Below are 21,625 nucleotides of genomic sequence, written 5' to 3'. Positions count from 1 at the left end.
CTTCTGCTGAGAAACGTGAGTAGCAAATTGGGTCTTGGCTTGAAGAGAGTAATAAAAAATTTGAAATACCTGATCAGAAGAATGGGGGAGGACAATGATCAAGACAAATAAAAGGATCACAGAAAAGGCATATAGGGCCCGGATGAAATTAAAAACCATATATTTGTACTGACAACCATTAGGAAAATTGATTGGTTTCCTCTACCCGTCCTAACTTACTTCAGGAAAGTTGAGGAACAGGAGTCTGTGAAGAAGAAAGAAGAGACCCCATCCTCAAAAATTAAACATGGAATTACCAGGGGTGCCTGACTAGGTCAGTCTGTAGAGCACACAACTCTTGATCTTGCGGTCATGAGTTCAAGCCCCACGTTGGGGCTTGAATTACCATATAATCCAGCAAATCCCACCTCTGGGTGTCTATTCAAAGGAAATGAGAACAACATCTTGAAGAGATATCTACACTCCCATGTTCACTGCAGCATTATTTACAATAGCCAAGACATAGAAGCAACCTAAGTATTTGTCAGTGGGTGCATGGATAAAAAAACTTTATATATATACATATCTCACACATACATATACAGTGGAATATTATTTAGCCAAGAGAAAGAAGGAACCTAGCATTTGTGACAACATGGATGAAACTTGAGAGCATTATGCTAAGTGAAATAAGTCAGCATCACAAGAAAAAAAATTTTTAAGAAAAAAATTTATAATTATAATGGCAATGGATGTTAACTAAACTCATGGCAATCATTTAATAATATATACAAACATTGAATCATTATGTTGTACACTTGAAATTAATATAATGTAATATGTCAACTTATAACTCAATACAAAAAAAAAAGTAAGTAAGACAGAGAAAGACAAATGCTGTATGGTATCACTTATATATGAAATCGAAAACAGCCGAACTCCTAGAAGAGTGTAGAGTTGTGGTTACTAGGGGCTTGGGGGTGGGGGAAGTGGGGAGATGTTGGACAAAGTTCCAGTTATAAGATGAAGAAGTTTGGGGGATCTAATGTGCAGTACAGTGATTATAGCTAATAATACTGTACTATATATTTAAGGTTCTTCCACGTCTTTTAATGACTTGATAGTTCATTTCTTTTTAATGCTGAATAATATTCCATTGTATGGATGTACCACAGTTTGTCCCTCACCTATTGGAGGACATCCTGGTTGCTTTCAGGTTTTTAGCAACTGTGAATAAAGCTACTGTAAACATACATATGCAATTTTTTATGTGTATGTAAGTTATCAACTTGTTCAGATAAATACTAGGAAGCACAATTGTTGACTTGTATGGTAGGAATATATTTAGTTTTGCAAGAAGCTGCAAACTGTTGTGCCATTTTGCATTTCCACCAGCAATGAATAAGAGTTCCTTTTGCTCCTCATCGTCAACATCTGGTTTGGTCAGTGTTTTGGATTTTAGCCATTCTAATAGGTGTATAGTGGTATCTCATTTTTGTTTTAGTTTGCAATTCTTTAGTGACATATGATGTTGAGGGTTTTCATAAGCTTTTTGCCATTTGTATATCTTCTTTGGGGAGGTATCTATTCAGATAATTTGTATATTTTTTAAATTGAGTTCCTTGGCTTTTTATTGTTGAATTTAGACTCGATTTTAAAGCACTCTTTTGCTAATGATATGAGGCTATGTCAGGGTCTTACTTGGCCCTGTTTTGTGCATTGTGTTGTCTGGGGCCAGATGCAGATGCCCTCCCCAGTCAATTTACAGTTGTCTAATTTATATATCTATTATAGCAAGCATCATTTTTGTTTTTTGTTTTTTCCTTAAACAACAGAACTTTATTGCTTCACATTTCTGGAGGCTAGAAGTTCAAGGTAGGAGCAGAATTCATCAAGGGCTGTGCAAGCATAGTTTAATGACACTTAATCCAGGAAACTGGTAACAAATAAAAGTTATCTGAGGGGGGCATTTGGATGGCTCAGTCGTTTAAGCGTCTGACTTCAGCTCAGGTCATGATTTCAGGGTCCTCCCATCCAGCCACATGGGGCTGGGTGCTCAGTGGGGAGCCTGCTTCTCCCTCTCCTCTGCCCCTACCCCTGCTTGTGTTCTCTGTCTCAAATAAAATAAAATCTTAAAAAAAAATAAAAATAAAAAAGTAGTCCACGGGGAGGAGGCTTTGAAAAGGTTTCTTATCATTAGACCCAAAGGAGGAATCTGGCAGACACTTTAACCAAGTGATCAAAACTAGCATCACCAATATGACACAGATCGACAGGGGGGTCTCTCCTGGGCAGGACACATCACTTCTGTGGTACTCTCGCCAAACAAACAAAAAAACCTGAATCCTGTTCTTCCAATCTCCCTTAAGAGGAAACCTAAGACAAACCAAAACTGAAGGGCATGCTACAAAGTGTCCAGTACTCTTGAAACGAGGTGGGGGAAAGACAGACAATGACAGAGGAAATGTCCCGCATTAAAGGACACTAAGGAGTCATCTCGATGCCATATAAAATGATGGATTGGATTTTAGAACAGAAAAAGATCATCAGGGGGACAACTGATGAGATGTGGTAAGGGCTGTAGATTAGTGAATACTATTATACCAGTTTTAATTTCCTGGCTTAGACCATTTTACCGGGGAGTTACATACGATGTTAATATTTAGAGAAGCTGGCTGAAGGGTTATGAAATTCTTCCGACTCCTTTGTAACATGTTTGAGAGTCCGAAATTATGCCAGTTCAAATGCCAGAGAGACGTGGAAGAGGCGCCGCGCGGGCGGGCTCTTGCAGCCGGGTCAGCCCCGGGCTGGCCCCCCCTCCCCCTCGCCTTTCTCTCCCCCACCCCGCTCCGCCGGCCGCGTGGGCGGGTTGGTCCGCGCCCCGCACTTCCGAGGAGCGCCGCCCTCGGCGTCCGCAGCCGCCGTCATGCCCCGGCCCGCGCTGCCCGCTCTCCCGCTGCTGTTGCTGGGCCTGGTCACCGCCGCCGTCGCGGGTGAGCTGCCCTCCTGCCCCGTTCCCTCCCCGGGAGCCCGACCCCGAGCGGTCGCCTTCACCCCCTGCCCAGCGGTGGCTGCAGCCACCCGAGGGTCTCGCCCTGCCCTGCGCGCCCAGCGCGTGCGCCCCCGGGGCCCTGCGTCCCGCCACCACCCGCCCCGCGCTCCCCCTGCCCCACCGCCGGGCAGCGGTTTCTGAGAGCGCGCCCCGGGGAAGGGCTCGCCGAGGACCCGAGCGTGCCCTCGCTCCCCCACCGTGCCCCCAGCTTCGGCACAGACCCCACTCGCGGGGAGGGTCCCCAAACGGGGAGCTCGTTGACGACAGAGCGATGAGAGCCCCATACCAGGGTAGTTCGGGGCCATTTGGGGCTGAGATGAGGAGTGGGGCAAGTTGGCTGCGGAGATTTCCTGTCTGCGTAGCGGGGGCGGGGGTGTGGGGGGGCGGGGAGCGGGGAGCGGGCCCTCAGCTGGCCGCCCTGTTTGTCCCGCTGCTTGGTGTTCAAGTTGTTGAAACAGGAAAACAGTTCAGCCAAGTAACCCCTGGATCGAAGCGGGACGTGAACAGGCGAAGCTTGGATTCCTCTTAAGTTGTGTGATTTAAAAAAAGTCTTTAAGTCTGCTTTGCTGTTATGCAAGTGTCACCTGAAAAATTATACATGATTAATCTAGTCATTTCCCAAATGACTCCTGAGGAAAATAGACAATTCTGTTGACTATGAGGGGTGGTTTTTTGTTTGTTTTTAACAAGTTTTTTGTACAAGCGTGTCAAAAATATTGAATGGGGGAAAGACCTCCATCCAAAACCACTGTTGATGAAGTAATTCTAGGAATTAACAAAGTAAACAAGAACTGAGTGAATCCTTGTGTGGGTTTGAATAAAATGCTTATGCAAGTGTTTTGTTTTTTGGTTCTTGGGTTTTTCCCCCCCTTGAATTTCACTGTCATTTTCTAAGTTTCTCCTGGAAGCCTGCTGACAGGGATCTCTGTGTTGGAGGCAGCAGTAGAGTAGGCAGCTCAGAACCTGCTTCCCCAGCTCAAAGCTCCCTTCCTGGAAGCTCTTGTGGGTCAGCATTTACGACTAGTTATGCCATCTGCTGCTTGTGGAGGAGCAGAAACAAGATGGGCTGATTTTCACACTTTATGAGCACGTTCGTTTTCTTTAAGACAAGGCTGGACGGTTTTGAGACCCTCCCCTGTCCACACCCTCATATGTTTGCCAGTAACATCTGCCTGCCTGTTTAACCCACCTTCTGGGTTGCCATGCCTTCAGACTTCAGGTTAGTCAAAATATACTTCTCTTGTCACGTTAAAAAAAAAAAAAATTCCGTTTCTAGATGGTGATATCTCTCTTTTTCAGAGAAGCTGTTTTGAACAGTAAAACAGCACAAGCTATCTTTGGAGAAATTTGTTCTTTTTTCCTAAGTCCGGTATTAAACAGGCTTTTCAAGAGCCTAAGAGGTGCATGTCCAGTAAGTTAATGCAGGTAATTAACCAGTTTCTATCAGTCAGGAGGCTTTAAGGATTAATTTAGAAAGAGCATGAGCTGTGGAGTTGGGTACAAACCCTATGGCCTTGATCAAGTTACCTAACTCATTGCACTTGGAGATAATACCCCATAGGACTATCACGAGCATTAAGCACACCTCTTGCAGGCATGCTAAATCTTGGTGTCCTTCCCTCTGTTCTCTTCCTACAAAATGAAGGGTAATTATTGTGACTAGAAAACATCGTGAGTGCCATTTTATGTGGGTTGGGTATTTGTGGTTACTGAGCACATTCACATTCATGTTGATGATATAGGGCTGAAAAACTATGCTTTTCATCACAGTACTTCACAATATCTTACCCAGACAAGATCAGGAATCTTATTACACTTAGAACTAAGTCACGAAAGAGCTTTTCAAGGTTATCACAAAATTAGCTGAGTGGCAAGATCTTAACAGAAGAGCTCCCATGGTATTACATGAAGTATAAGTTTAATGTTGAAGTGGCAACATTCTCTGTTATTTTGGAGTTTATTAACGTAAGTGATCTTATGTTCTTAATCATTATCTTGAAAATCACGATGAACAAACCATTGTTTAAATTCCCAAGTAAGGTTCCATGGCATCCCTTTTAAAAAGTTCTTCTGTAATTGTGCCTTTTTACATTGTGGGTGATCAGTGTGTTTACTGGGTAGGCGATTTCCCATGGGTGGTATGAGATGAGTGAATATAAGCTTGTTCAGAATAAGTCCTCATTCTGTGGTCATCATGTGGATCAGAATCTAGGTTACGAATTTTGAACTGCCAACCTGCCTTCCTTGCTGATGTTATCTTTTTTACCACTCTTCTCGCTGTTCACTCTGTTTAGCCACACTGAGCCCCTGGGGACTCAACCACCTGCAGGCTCTTCTGTCCAGATTGTCTTCCCCTTCCCCTGTCCTTGGCATGGCTGCCCCCACCCACATCATTCAAATCTCTCTTCGTATGTCACCTCAGGCCCTCCCTGAACACCCCACATTCTCTATCACATGCCCATATTTTATCTTCTTCGAAGCACTTAACACTATCTGAATGCATCTTGTTTATTTATCATTTTCTTGCTTGTCTTTCCCCTTACCAGAAGGAAGATAGATAATAGCAGAGACTTTGCTATCTTAGGAATTTTTGTTTTGTTTTGAGTTGTGTCTTTGCACTTTATTCTAATTTATAATAAAAGGACCAAGAATTTTAGGTGAATGATTTTAAAAGTAAGGGGGATAATGGGATTTTAGTTTCTTTCAAATTATTTTACTTCTGTCATGAACTGATTTCAGAATTAATTCAAAGCATTAAATCATTTAATCTATTGATGTGACTTTTTCTAATTCTTTTTTTTTAAAGATTTGATTTGTCAGAGAGAGAGCGTGCGCTCGCACAAGCAGGGGGAGGGGCGGGCAGAGGGAGAAGCAGGCTCCCCGCTGTGCAGGGAGCCCCATGCAGGACTGGGTTCTAGGACATGACCTGAGTGGAAGACAGACTCTTAACCCACTGAGCCACCCAGGCGTCCCTGACTAGTTCTTGTAAATGGCACCGTGATGTTTCGGGGGAAATTATCTCAGATAAATTTTTGTAAATTTTGAAACATTAAATATTTTTCTTCTAATGAAAAAGTGAAATTACAGTTAGGTAATATTTCAGGACGTCGTTCATTGTTGAGAAGCATTTAAAAATGTGCTTCTGTGTTGAAAACTAGTTTTGCAACAGGGTTATTGTCCACAATTTTTTATGATACGTATCAAATATTTCTTTATTTGTGGGTTATTTTGGATTTTGAGGGCAGATCTTGAGACTGAATCTCTAAGAAAACAGACCAGTGATGCCCAGTGAGAAAGGTGTAGAGTAACACCAGCACCCGCATTCTATAAATAAATCTCATGACAGCTCTTCTGCAGAGGGACTGGAGGGGAGAAGATGGAGGTGGACATCCTGGAAGGTGGGTTGGGGAGGGTGATGTGGCGAGGGAATGGAGTGTCAGAGTGGCTGAATTTCCTTGTGACTGCAGCCCAGAGTATGGCCACAGGCTCTCTAGATTAGTCAGGGACTTAGAACCCCACTCCTGCCTCCATTCGTAATAAACATAATAAACAGCTCCTCTTCTTTCTCTGTCTCTGCCACAGTTGCTCTTGTGGAAGCTAAGTCACTGTGACTCATATCTTAATGGGTGAAGGGCAAAGGTTTTGTTATTGACCAGGGGAAAAACTGCAGTCTTTGCCTTCGCTTTGTTAACATTCAGAACAAGTTATTTCCCAAGGATCACTTCCTCTTATGCTGTGCCTAGTTGCTTAAGACGAGAAATTATAAGGGAACAGAGAGTTCTGCTAGAACTGACTTGTAGTGCCAAATATTCTTGTAGATATGCCATTTTATTCTTTAGCACATGGTAATTTAGGCAGAGGATCTATATAGAAACTTTTGGAATCTGGGGTGCCTGGGTGGCTCAGTCATTAGGCTTCTGCCTTTGGCTCAGGTCATGGTCCCAGGGTCCTGGGATCGAGCCCCGCATCGGGCTCCCTGTTCGGCGGGAAGCCTGCTTCTCCCTCTCCCCCTCCCCCTGCTTGTGTTCCCTCTCTCGCTGTGTCTCTCCCTGCCAAATAAATAAATAAAACTTTAAAAAAAGAATTTTAAAAAGAAACTTTTGGAATCTTAAGTACAGGTCTTAAAAATTTTTATCAGGCTCCTAAATTTCTGTACATATTGAGTCAATAGAATTATAAAGTCATCAAACCCATAAAGAGTCACTTAGGTGCATTATTAATAACCTATGTTTCAGGACAGCTGTGAAGAAGTAAGAGTAATAGAAAAGCACTTCGCAGAGAGCAGTGTGTGTGTGTGTGTGTGGTGTGAAGTATATTTGTTGAAATATATTTTTATAGAAAATATTACAGAACCTCTAATTGAAAACTCATGGCAGTATTTTGGGGAGGCAGGTTTTTAATGGGAATGGGGTTATAGCAGAGATAACTTTTAGCATCGAAGAAGGCTGAGCTTAGCTTTCTGCTCATGAAGTGCATGAGCTTTAATAGCCTTCCTCACACAAAAGGAATCAGCCTCTTCTTGAACACGTTTCTTCTCAAAGTACAAATAGATGTCTTAAGTAGGGCTTAGGGCTTGTTTCTGGGCCACACACTGACCGGTAGCATGACAAGAAGGGTTCAGTGGTGTATTAACCAGGGTTACTGCTAATGCTGAAATGAACCTAAGGAGAAGACAGTTGAAAATTTTGAGGAAGTGAAGTTAGCAGTTTGTTTTGTATTTTTCTGCCTATAGCTTCTTAATTTTTTTTTTTTTGTCTTCCCATGTATTGCTTATTTAATTATTCAACAGTGGTCTTTGAGTTGCTGCAGTCATCATCATCATCCTCATCCTCATTCCCATCTCAGGGGCCCACGTTTGCTATTCCCTGTCTGACCCAGATTTCCACAGGGCTTTTTTCCTTCAGCGCATTCAGACTTTTTATATGTCACCTTGATAATGAGATCGTTCTTAGACACCTTTCTAAAACTGTAGCTCTAACCCCTACCCTACTCCCAGGATCTTGCTTCTCTGTTTTAACTTTCCTCCTCAGTACTTATCATCATCTTTGGTTGCTCGTCTCCAAGATGGCCCCAATGATTCTTTCCTCCTGGTAGTCATAATTTTGTGTAGCTCACCCCAGCACTGAATAGGGGTGACCTATGTAATCAATAGGATATTGCAGAAATAACAGAGTGTGTCTCTTAAGGCTGGATTAGAATCATTTGCTCCAAGAGAAGCCACCTGCCATGTCATAGGGACCCTCAGGCAACCCTGTGAAGAAGTCCACATGGTGAGAAACTGGGCCTCCTACGTTTGGCCAGCACCAACCCATGAAGGAGCCTTCTTGAAAGCTTATCCTCCAACCCCAGTTCAGTGTTCAGATGGATGCGACCCTGGCGAATAGCTTGACTGCAGCTTCATGGGAAACCCCAAGCCAGAATCACCCAGCTAGGTAGCTGCTTCCAAATTCCTGACCCAGAGAAACTGAGATAATAAAGGTTTTTTATGTTGTTGTTGTTTTAAGTTGCTAATTTGTTACATAGCAGTAGATTGCTAATATACCATCTAAATATAAAACACCATCTAACATATCTTGCCTTTGTGTATCTGCCTCCACTAGAATGTAAGCTCCAGGATGGCAGGATTTTTTTTCCTTTTTGTTCACTGTGGTATCTAGCACCTAGAACACCTTTCTCACAACAACCCCCATGAGAATAAGTACTGTTATTATCCCTGTTTTACAAATAAGGAAACTAGAGCACAGTGACGTTAAGTAACATATCCAGGATGATGTGGTCAGAGCCAGACTTATCCACAGCTTAATGTTCTTACCAGAACCCTGCCCTTTTCTAGTGCTCTGCATGATATCTTGTGTTATGTACAAGACGCTATGATAGTTACTATTGAGGGTACACTGAGGTTTAAGAAATGGTCTCTGTTGTCATGCACTTAACAGTCCAATTGGGAAAACAGTAAATATCAGATAACTGTCATACAGGGCAGGATTTGATCAGTGCCATATGAAAGTGTGTTGGTCATCAAAGGGTAACAGAGCTCTTTTTCCAAGAATAATGGCTACCTGTGGTTCTTATGCGTAGGTCTCCATGGTTTGTGCCATCTACTCAGTTCCCTAGCCACAGCTAATCCAAACAGCGATAACTACCTAAACCAAAGATCTAGGCTAGACAGCAGCTCAAGGGAGTTCCTGGTATAAAAACCCTGTGAGGCCTGTTTACTGAGATAGAATCTTCAGATTTCTTATTATCCCATGTATTCTTACAAAAAATCTCTATCATTTGGAGTAACCTGAGCAAGTCTTTAGTCCTTGTAACCAGAAGGGCATCTCATCCATGGTGTAATGCAAAGTGCTGTGGAAGTTCAGAGGAGAGAACTGACCCGGGAGCTGCCTCTGAAATAAGAGTATATTTTAACCAATAGGTAGTTTAGAGACCAGAGTTCTAAAGCTTTCACAGAGCATAAGAACTACAAGTGTACAAAGAAATAATTTATAAATTTACATCATTTGGTATTGATTATATTTTTGTGTATTCAATAGACTTATTTTATTCCCTATAAACCATATTGCAAAAAATATTTTTTATATTCTTATTATCAGTAGAAAATATCATGTGTGGCTTTGACTAGAAATAATATGGCAGCATCTGTCAACTTGTGATTCAAGAACTTCCAGTGATATGGAAAGGTGTTTCAGGTGTCATCAAACATGGTAATGGAGTCTGTTTCCATTTAAGTTTTTTTTTTTTTAATTCTATAAGGATAAAGAAAAGGCAACAAAAGGAATCAGAAGAAAATAGGAGAAGAAAAAAAAAGAAGAAAATCAAAATTTGCATTTGACAGCATCTGCCCTTGTGACTTTGTATTTGAGTTTCATTCTGGAAATGACTGTTTGTTTTGTCTATCATGTCTTAACACATAAAACAGTATCTGATGGGAGGAAGGAGAAGAGGGAAGAGACCGGCCTACTTCACTCATTCAATATTTGACTCTTTACTAGGTGCTTGTCATTTTGCTTTCTGTGGTACTCCCTCTGTTTTGGAATTTCTTTTTCTTTTTCCTTTTGTACATGGCAAACTCCTTTATCCTGTAAGTTGTAGCTCAAATTATTTCCTTCTTTTTGAAATGTTTCTTAACTTTACAGGTTATTTACTCTTTCTTTTATTGTCTTATACAGTATTTTACCTATCATACCTTTGTAATATCTGTTACGGGTATGTGTCAAACTCTCCCATCAGACTGAGCACTTTATATGAAGGACTCATTCCTCGTTATATCTCTTTCTCCTTACCCCTTAGCACTGACCATTATATCTGACATACAGAAGATGCTCAGCGAATGTTTGTTAGATGGGTGGTGGGTAGATGGATGAACAATTATTAATAACTTGTTCAAAGGTGTGAAAAGGGAACTCTGCTTCTGGCTATCAACGAGTGGGGAGAACAACTAGAAATTCTAGATGAAATTCCATATAAATCGTAATTGCAGGCCGCAGAGAGCTGCTATGGCCATTTGTTGAGGTGAGCCCAGTATTGTGTGTATTAACTTTTCCCCCTAGGAGAGTTGCCAAAATCTTAAGCAGCTAAAGGAAGAACAGAGTTTTGGGCAGTCTCATGGTGTTAAGGAGACAAAAATTTGAGTTTTAACTTGCCAAAGAAGAGAGGCTGTACTTAGTATCCAGACTTCCTTTGGGATCCGTGGATATTGAGCCTCCCAAAGGCTATAACACCTCCCCAGGTCAACTCAAACCCTGACTGTATTAAGGTAATTGTCAATACCCAAGCTTCCTACCAGAGTCCCTTCTAGAGAAGAATAGCATCATCTAGAGCCTCTGCATTTTTTCCTACACAGTGTCTGGTAATTGATTAAAAAGCAAAATAAAAAAAACAAAAACAAAACCCATACCAGGCATAACAAGTAATAGGCCAAAGGAGAAAAGAAACAAAAATAGACCAAAAGGCAACCCAGAAATTAGAGTTCTCAGAAATGGACTTTAAAATAACTAATAAGTTCAAGAATATAGATAATAAAATTGAGAATTTTGGGCACCTGGGTGGCTCAGTCGTTAAGCGTCTGCCTTCAGCTCAGGTCATGATCCCAGAGTCCTGGGATCGAGTCCCACATCAGGCTCCCTGCTCTGCAGGAAGCCTGCTTCTCCCTCTCCCACTCCCCCTGCTTGTGTTCCTGCTCTCGCTGTCTCTGTCTCTGTTAAATAAATAAAATCTTTAAAAATAAATAAATAAATAAATAAAATTGAGAATGTCAGCAGAGGTCCAGAAACTACAAAAATATAAACAAATTGGAATTCCATAACTGAAAAAACATTGACATTATGAACTCAATAGATGGGTATAACAGCAGATTTGTTAAAACCTAAGGAGTAGATTAGTAAACCAGAGGGGTGCCTGGGTGGCTCAGTCGTTAAGCGTCTGCCTTCGGCTCAGGTCATGAACCCAGGGTCCTGGGATCGAGCCCCACATGGGGCTCAGTGGGGAGCCTGCCTCTCCCACTCCCCCTGCTTCTGTTCCCTCTCTCGCTGTGTCTCTCTCTCTCTGTCAAATAAAATCTCTTTTAAAAAAAAAGATTAGTAAATCAGAAAGAACAAAATTATAGTATGGAGAGCCAAAAGTATTAAAAATATGGAAAGGAGCAAACGGAATATTTGGGACATGGTGAAAAGTCTAACATAAACATAATTTGAGTCCCAGAAAGGGAGGAGAGAGAAAATGGAATAGAAGTGTTATTTGAAGTAACAATGGTCAAGAGCTTTACAAAAGAGACCAATGAAAATAAGCCATAGATTCAATAAGTGCACTGAATTATTAGCAGGATTTAAAACACACACACACACACACACAAACTAAGCATGCCACTTTCAAACGCCTAAAAAACAAAGATAAAGAAGATCTTGCAAGCCGCCAGAAAGAGCAACAATCAGACAGACCGCTGATTTCTCCATTAGAATGATGGAAGTCAAAACAATAAAATTACATCTTCATGAAAGATAAGCTGACAATCTAGAATTCTGTACTTGCAAAAATATCCTTCAAACATGAAGGCAGTATAAGATATTTGCAGAAAATCAAAAACTGAGGGAGTTTGTAATAGACCTGTACTTAAAGAAACACCAGAGGGTGGAGGATCAAGATGGCAGAGTAGGAGGATCCTGAGCCCAACTCCTTCCATGGACACAGCAAGGCTGTAACAACATATAGATCAACGGTCTCTGAGACCAACCTGAAGACTAGCACAGCAGCTCTTCCACAACCAAAGATGCAAAAAAAAAAAAAAAAGCCACACTGGGAAGGGTAGGGAGGGCAGAGATGTGGTCATCACCACTAAACCGGCCTTACGAGAAACTTTCAAGGGACTTCTTTAAGCAGAAAAGGCCATAAATAGAAATAAGATTATGAAAGAAAAAATTTCACTGGTAAAAGGAAACATATATAGTGAAAGTAGTGGATCAACTACTTATAAAGTTGGTATGAAGGTTAAAAGAAGTAGTAAAGTCAGTTGTATCTACAGTTAAGGGATACACAAAATAAAAAGTAAATTATGGTGTCAGGCATAAAATGTGGGGGGGCGAGTAAAAATGCAGTGCTTTTAGAATGTGTTCAAACTTAAGCAACCATCAATTTAAAATAGACTGCTATATACATAGAATGTGTATATATGAACCTCATGGTCCACAGACCAAAAACCTATATATAATATGTACACAAAAATAAAGAGAAAGGAATCCAAACATAACATTAAAGTCATATCACAAGGGAAGGAGCAAGAGAAGAAGAAAGGAACAGAGAACTATAAAAGCAATCAGAAAGCAATTAAAGAAATGGCAGTAAGTACATAGCTATCAGTAATTGCTTTAAATGTAAATGGTCTAAATGCCCCAATCAAAAGACATAGGGTGACTGAATAGATTAAAAAAAATAAATAAGACCAGGACACCTGCCTGGCTGGCTCAGTTGGTAGAGCATGCAACTCTTGTTTCTGGGGCTGTGAGTTCAAGCCCCACATTGGGCATAGAGCTTACTTAAAAACAAAAAAACAAGACCCGTCTGTATGCTGCCTACAAGACTCGCTTCAGACCTAAAGACACATGTAGACTGAAAGTGAAGGAATGGAAAAAGACATTACATGCAAATGGAAATGGAAAGAAAGCTGGGTAGCAATACCTATATCGGACAAAACAGACTTTAAAAGAAAGACTATAACAACAGACAAAGAAGGGCATGACATAATGATAAAGAGATCAACCCAGCAAGAGAATATAGCAGTTACAAATATGTGTACACCCAACATAGGAGCACCCAAATATATAAAGCAAATAGTAACAGACCCGAAGGGAGAGATTGACAGCAATACAATAATAGGAGGGGACTTTAACCCCCACTTACATCAATGGACAGATCATCCAGACAGAAAATAAGGAAACCACGGCCTTAAACAACACATCAGACCAAATGGACTTAATAGACATATAAGGAACCAAGCAGCAGAATATACATTCTTTTCAAGTGCACATGGAACTTTCTCCAGAACAGATCACATGTTAGGTTACAAAACAAGTCTCAATAAATTTAAAAAGATTGAGATCCTATCAAGCATCTTTTCCAACAAACATCTGGTATGAAACTAGATAATCAAGTACAAAAAAAAAGGGGGGGGGAACCCCGCAAACGTGGAGGCTAAACAACATGCTACTATAAACAACCAGTGGGTCAAGGAAGACATCAAAGAGGGAATTTAAAAATACCTTGAGAATAACAGGTGTTGGCAGGGATGTAGAGAAAAAGGAACCCTCACGCACTGTTGGTGGAAATGCAAACTGGTGCAGCCGCTGTGAAAAACCGTATGGAGGTTCCTCAAAAGATTAAAAATAGAGCTACCATATGATCCAGGAATTCCACTACTGGGTATTTACCCCCCAGAACAAAAGACAATTCAAAAAGGTATATGCATCTCTCTGTTTATTGGAGCATTATTTACAATAGCCAAGATACGGCAGCAACCCAAGTGTCCATCCATAGATGAATAAAGATATATACATCACCACACAATGGAATATTACTCAGTCATAAAAAAAATGAACTCTTGCCATTTGTGACAACATGGATAGACCTGGAGGGTATTATGCTAAGTGAAGTCAGACGGAGAAAGACAAATACCGTATGATTGCACTTATATGTTAAATCTAAAAGAGTTCCTCTGAGTAAGGACCAGACTTTCAAAGAGGGCAGCAGAGGTATATAGTGAAAGTACGATGGCTGAGTACTGTTTCTCAGGAAGAGGGTCTACGGGCCTAGCTGCTCCACTTACAGACTTTCAGCAACGCACCCTGTTTTCAGACCCTCCCTGAACCCTGCCCCTCCAGACGTGTCTGGCCTCTCCAATTCCTAAACATTTCTGGACTTCCTTGCTTTTTAACTCCTGGGATCATATTGCACATATAATTTTACACTCAGGTTTTTTTTTAACTTAATGTTTCATTAAGCAAATGTTCCTAAAATATCCCTACCAACTACCTGTAAGACATTACATGGAGAAAGTTCTAGATTCCTACCAGAGTTCAAGCCAAGGTAGTCAACATGTGTAATGCAAGTACTTATAGAACAGCAGGAAGGAAAAAACCTGTATACAAAATAAATTGTATCTTGAGACACCTACTCTCACGCTAGTGCATCTTGAATGATTTAGTTTTTATTTTTTTTAAAGATTTTATTTTTAAGTAATCTCTACATTGAACATGGAGCTCAAACATACAATCCCGCGATCAGGAGTCGCATGTTCTATGGACTGAGCCAGTCAGGCAGGAGCTCCCATCTTGGATGATTTAACTACTAAATGTAGCAGTATGAGGCCGGGAAAAATTCAGTTCTCACCATGGGGACAATTTTAAGTAGCCTCTAGTATTACTTAGGTTATTGACCCCCCTGCTGTAACAATGACCTGAATTAACGATGACTAACAAAATAGTAGTTTATTTTTTTCTCTCCCCACAGTCTGAGTGTTGTATGGCTCCATGTAGGATCCTTCTGTCTTGTTGCTTTGTTATTCCTAGGCTGTTTCCATTGTTTACATGATTAAAGGTGGCTAACTACATTTCGGCCAGTGGGAAAGGGAAGGTATGATCCAGGGAGCATACTCCTTCCTTTTAAAGGCAATTTGCACCTGTCACTTCAGCTCACAGCTCATTATCCAGAAGTTGCTGGAAGACTGGAAAACAACTTAGCTTGGTGGACATGTTCTGTGCTGTATGAGAAGCTGAGGTCAAAAGACCTTCACAAAAAATAAATAAAAATAAAATAAAATTATACTGAGTAAATACACAGGGAGAAAAAAGTGCTGGGTTCAAGTAGGGGACTACTAATGTTCCCTGCCATATTCTGAGTTTAGTAAACTCAAGGTTGTTGAATTTAGATTAACATTGCTGATGGTTAAGTTCTGATCTTTGTGGTAGGGCATTCTTTTACTTGTTTATATTAAAATTACAGTACATACAGAACTTAAAAATAAAGCTAGGTAAAAATCATAGTGACTTTCCCTACATAGACCTAAGAGAATAGGGAAGATTAAGCTCTTTTTATTCACTGGAATTCAGTAAAATCCCCCCCCCCCCTTTCTCCATTCTGGCCTGTGAAATCAAGCTCTTCAAGGCTTACTTTTGAAAGTAAGTTCATGCTAACTAAAGAAATTCCAGAGCCAAGACTTAAAAATGTAAACATTTATAATGAACAACAACAAAAATCACAATAGGGAAGAAGGAGGTGCCATTCCACTCTGCACCTACAGAGGAGGAGATATGGTTCTGTTTCATACAATTAGTTCAAAGAATCTGCTTTGATGAGGTGTTAAATTAAGAACATTCATAAGAACATCAACCTTGTTTTCCTGTGCAATAGGAAAACTTGTCTGAATATTCATAATCTCGCAACTTGTCTCTGCTCTTGGAAGTATAATTTTTAAAAAAAGCTCTTGCAAAACTCTTGAGCCTTGAAATTGTTACTAAATACTGCAAAGATAACCTTCAAAAAGAGTTTGTAATTCTGATTGGTTTTCCTTCTGGATAGTTTGTTGCCTTGGTAATAATTCTGTAATTTACAAGTCTGAGTTCCTAAACACCCTAAAGACTTGTAACTTTGCTCTGTCAAATCAGAAGAGAATCATTGGCACATTTCTCTTTTCCCACATGTAGAATGGAGAAAAATAAATTCCTATCACACTAGTTGATTTCTTATTTTAACAAAGAGCTTTGTGTCTAAATTCTCTTTTTCTTTGAAAATTGAATATCTAGTATCTTTATCTTTAGGAATTCATGGAATTCTTCCCAAGTTATTTCACAGTGTTTCTCTTTTCCCACACAGACTGTCCTTCATCTGCCTGGGTTCAGTTTCAAGACAGTTGTTACATTTTTCTTAAAGAAGCCGTCAAAGTAGGAAGCATAGAGGACGTCAGAAATCAGTGTACTGACCATGGTAAGCTTATTCTTTTTTTTTCCACAGTCGTAAATGGTTTTATGTAATTTCTTCAAAAAATGGTTTTGTCATATCTTTCACCTGGGTCCTTGTAATAAATGAACAATTTTTATTGTAGAATATACAAGCCACACAATGGAATTGGGTATATATTTAACCTTTGAGTTGGAAGACAGCTGTTAGACAATCCTGTCCAAAGCTACATGACAGAAACTTAGCAACGGCACTATCTTTTTAATGTGCATACTCGGTGCCGGGCCCTGTGCTCAGGTACATCAGATGTTTACCTGGGTTTAATTATCCTAACAGACCTATCAGGTGCTTTATCATTAGCCTCTTTTCATCAAGGGGAGAAATGAAGTTCAGTTATTTGTTCAAAGTCGTGCGGTAATAATTGGCAGAGCCAGAATTCAAACCAGGTTCGGATCTGAGTTTAGGGCCATGGTTCTTAATCACTCTGTTTTCTGCCTTGAGAGTGCTGTTTTGTGTATGCAGTGTGGGCAGAAGTCAGATGGGACCACGAAGTGAAACTGGTAAAGAAGTGTCTGTTGGAGAAAAAGGCTATTTGCTAGCAGATACACTCTGTGTTCTCTGGAAAGTATATTTACAACTCCACATTGTGAAATATTTCAAATAAATACGTCATTTTAAAAAAAATTTATGAGAGAGAGAGAGAGAGAGAGAACATGCACACACAAGCAGGGAGAGGGGGAGAAGCAACTCCCCGCTGAGCAGGGAGCCTGACGCGGGCTGATCCTGGGACCCGGGACCATGACCTGAGCCGAAGGCAGACGCTTAACCGACTGAGCCACCCAGGCGCCCCTAAAAATGTCATTTTTAAAAAGGTGTGTCTGGGTGCTCTTTATACATTTGGCTGTTTGGCCCAAAGTGCATCCTTGTTGTTAAGCCTCTAATTGTTGTGATTCTCATAAGTTCAAACTGAAACTAGGATGTGGAATAACATCTCTTTCAACTGAAATATCTATGATGGTGATACGACAGTCCTTGATTTTTTAGAAGTGCTTTTTTACTGCAAGAGATCTAAAATCTCTGGATCATTTCATTAAATTTTGTCTTAGGCTTATTAATAACTCCAGAATTTAGAAATGCCCTTTACCTAAAAAAAAAAAAACAATTTCTGACAACCAACCAATATGACATTTTGGGAGAATATCAAATCATACTTATAGAAGGAATGAACGTAAGCATAGAAGTTTTTAATCCCATTAAGTGCCACGTAGTACTTATATTGTTTCCCTTTGAGAAACTCATACCTGCCAAATGGTGTTGAATATTGCTTCTCTGAAAACAAAACAAAATTTCCAACGTACCAGTATGGCTTCATTTTAAAGGAATTGAATAAAAGGAATTTTTTTTTAAATATTTTATTTTTAAGTAATCTCTACACCTAACATGTGGCTTGAACTCACAAGAGATCAAGAGCCATGTGATCTACCAACTTAGCCAGCCAGGTGCTGTGAATAATAGGAATTTTTTATTTATTTTTTTTAAGATTTTATTTATTTATTTGACACAGAGAGACACAGCGAGAGAGGGAACACAAGCAGGGGGAGTGGGAGAGGGAGAAGCAGTCTTCCCGTTGAGCAGGGAGCCCAATGTGGGGCTTGATCCCAGGACCCTGGGACCATGACCTGAGCCGAAGGCAGACGCTTAACGACTGAGCCACCCAGGCGCCCCAATAGGAATTTTTTAAATGGGGTTTCCCGTAACAATTTTCTATCTCTTTTTTGAAAAAAATCACTTATTTTACATATACTTAGGCATAGATTTCAATAACAGAAATTATATCGGAGGCTGAGAAACAAGAAGAGACACGTTTCTGTACTCGTATTAGCTTGTATGAACCACAAGGTCAGAGTTTACTGTCCGGCTTTAATACGTATCTTTAGCTGGTAAGCAACTGCTTAGAAAATAGAGGCATAATTAATACTTGTTGGCTGACTTCTACAATTCAAGTGTAGTGGTTTTGTTTTTTTTTTTTGTATTTGCCGTTTTTCTTTAGCCAACAAAGCAAAACAAAATTGGAAACACCCAACAACTTTGTGCCTTGATCTTGACTGCTTGTTTCGGAGTCCATTAACTCTACTTGTTTAAGCAGGGTAGCCATTTAGGAATTTTAAATTGTTATGTACAAATTTGCTTATAAAATTTATCTTCTGTCTAAAAAGATATATATCTCTTTTCCCCAGTTAAAATTTATAAATTCAGTTCATATTACTGATTAGATTTTTTAAGCTTTCTCATACATTTCTGTTAACCTTACCATTTATTTGATAATCCTCTATATTTGTTTCCACTATGGAAATACCCAGTTCACTGATGAATTAGAAAATTAGCTAAAATTAATCATAATGCTGGTATTTATTTTTGGCTAGAGTAGTGTTTTCATTTAGAGTAGTATGGTGGACATGGATTCAGGGTTTGCTATGTATGGAGAAGAAAGAGCATAGGAATACTAGAATATTTACCTTTGGATTTATAAAATCTTCCCAGCTGTACAAAAATCCTATCTTAAACCTATCACTAGGGATTTAGAAAACAAGTGACTTGTTACCTTTTGGGCTGCAGAGAGCTATATTTAGAAATATTCCCAGGGCTTTGTGCTAATTTTCTTGATATTACCCTCTCATTATTCATAATGAGGAAAATAATTGCGAGAAACTAAAATTTTTCTTATTTTGCAACATTTACCTTTAATTTATATGTTATCATTATAATAGAAGAAATAAATGTTTTCAGCCTTTCCTTTTTGTGATTTGTGAGCTATGTCACTAGCTATTAAAAGAATTAAAGGGGTGCCTGGGTGGCTCAGTGGTTAAGCGTCTGCCTTCGGCTCAGGTCATGGTCCCAGGGTCCTGGGATCGAGCCCCGCATCGAGCCCCGCATCGGGCTTCCTGCTTGGCGGGAAACCTGCTTCTCCCTCTCCCACTCCCCCTGCTTGTGTTCCCTCTCTCGCTGTGTCTCTCTGTGTCAAATAAATAAATAAAATCTTTAAAAAAAAAAATTAAAGACCCAGACCCAGATTACATCTCAGCAGGTACTGTCACTGGTAATGCATTGTAAAAAAAATTTTCTTGAGCACATGCATTCTTCAGGGACTTATGCAGTCATTTGTTAAAGAAAATGAAAGTGTGTCTTATTTGCCTGACACAGTAATTTAAGTTTATACAGTATTTAATTAGATAACCGGGTTAAGAATCATTAAAGTTCCATTGGCTGCCACAAGGTCAAAGAAAAGGATGAAAACCTCATCTCTGAACACTTAAGCCTAAACTATAACCTAGTTAAATACTTCCCTTGAGAATTTTTCTAGAGTGGCATTTTGGTTACGTTTCACACGTGAATACAAGTATCAGGGTAAAACAGATGAAAAGTCTGTGTGACATTTAACAGACGAGCAGCTGGAAAGGATAAGAAAACCATTACAGAGTTTTTAAAAATGGAGATAGGACTCAGGGAACCCTGTGAATCCTAACTTTGGATTAAAGTATTATTAAGCATTTTAAAGGCCAGTCTTATTATTTTTTTTCTTTTAAAGATTTTTGGTAATTGCACAATTTATGCACGATCACTATAAAAAATGAGAAAAACGTGTGCAGATCTTTTAAAAATAAAACAAAATCAGGGGCCCCTGGGTGGCTCAGTTGGTTGGGCATCCGACTCTTAATTTTGGCCCAGGCCACGATCTTGGGGCTGTGGGATCAAGCCTTGAGTCAGGTTCGCTAAGCGGGGAGTCTGCTGGAGATTCTCTCTCTCCCGCTCCCTCTGCCCCTTCCCCCCACACTCTCTCCCTCTAAAATAAATGAATAAATCTTAAAATAAAATAAATCAAAATCACCCTAAATTGCACCACCCTAAGGAAATGTAATGACTGTTAACATTTTGGTAAGTATCCTAGGCTTTTCCCCCCAGGCAAATTTATAAAAAATACTTTTTTTTTTTTTTAATGTATAAGAAAAGGGATCGTAGTTGGCAAACTGCCCTGTAATCTGCATTTTCCCTTAAAAATGTCTGTGGCAGTAAAAATACAATGCATATTTCCTAATAAATGTACATTAATCTGTACATTAATAATGTACAGAAATTCCATAACTGATTTAATTAATCCTCTAATATTGGCTATTTCATCTTTCATTGTCATTATTTTCAATCTTTCATTGTCATGTGATAACCATTAATAATTGTGTTTATTTGAACACAGAGCCTATGATTGTTTTAGCATAATTGTTAAGGATTGCTGGGTCAAATAATATGTTTTTAGGGTTTTTGACACATCTTGCCAAATTGTTTCCAAAAAGGCTGTACTAATTTTTACTCCACCTAACTACTTATGAGTTCCTATTTTGTTATACCCAAGGCCAGCACTGTTTAATCTGTAAGCCTGGAAGTCTGCTTATTTTAATTTTCATTTCTTTATCAGTGAGATTGCATTTTTCACACATTTCTTGTGTTCTATTTGCTTCTATGAGGGTGAATTATCTTTTTTACAGTTTGAAACTAATTTTTTTTTCTATTAAGGTGTTTGCTTCTTTATTTATAATGGAGCTTTAGTCTACGAGTTTGTGATTTTCTTCTTTAATAATACAATATGGTTTGGGGGAGATTTTTTGGCCCTATAGTAATTTTCTTTCCCCTGTAGTTAAATTTCTTCTTTTGTACAAGCCCCTTTTAAAAGATGTAGAAGTGGTCACCTAATACAAATTTTTTTTACCATATCAGTATGTAACAGGAGCTCTGTCTTTTCCATTTGTTAACTTATGAAAATCATTATCAACTTGAGCGTGATGTCATAAATAGAGCAGCCTATGATTTAAGCCTCCTATAATTCTCAAAGTGTGGCCCCTGGATCAGCAGCAGTGGCGTCACCTGGAACCTGTTAGAAATGTAAATTCTCAGGCCCCATCTCACTCTGGCTGAATCTGAAACTCTGGATGTGGCCTAGCACTGTTTTAACAAGCCGTCCAGGTGATTCTGATGCTTGCTCAAGGCGGAGAACCCCTGAACTAAGACAATATTCTGACATTTTTGGGAGCCTTTGTTAAGTCAGGATGGTTTTGGAAGCATGTAATTTAAGAGTAGGCAAGACTTCTTCCTCGTTTC

General features: G+C 39.7%; 1 protein-coding gene across 1 annotated transcript in view; it reads left to right on the top strand.

The window, feature by feature from the left end:
- LOC110592062 (lymphocyte antigen 75) overlaps window positions 1–21,625 on the top strand; it is a 128,358-nt gene that overhangs the window by 98,155 nt on the left and 8,578 nt on the right. The window contains exon 35 of the mRNA XM_021703026.2: window positions 16,394–16,504. Coding sequence (XP_021558701.1) covers window positions 16,394–16,504 — 111 coding nt within the window. The remainder of the gene's footprint in view (window positions 1–16,393; window positions 16,505–21,625) is intronic.

The sequence above is a fragment of the Neomonachus schauinslandi genome, chromosome 3, assembly GCF_002201575.2.
Source record: "Neomonachus schauinslandi chromosome 3, ASM220157v2, whole genome shotgun sequence".
Classification (NCBI taxonomy): domain Eukaryota; kingdom Metazoa; phylum Chordata; class Mammalia; order Carnivora; family Phocidae; genus Neomonachus; species Neomonachus schauinslandi.
Note: the sequence above shows the minus strand (reverse complement) of the source record. Positions and strands in the feature narration are given on the sequence as shown.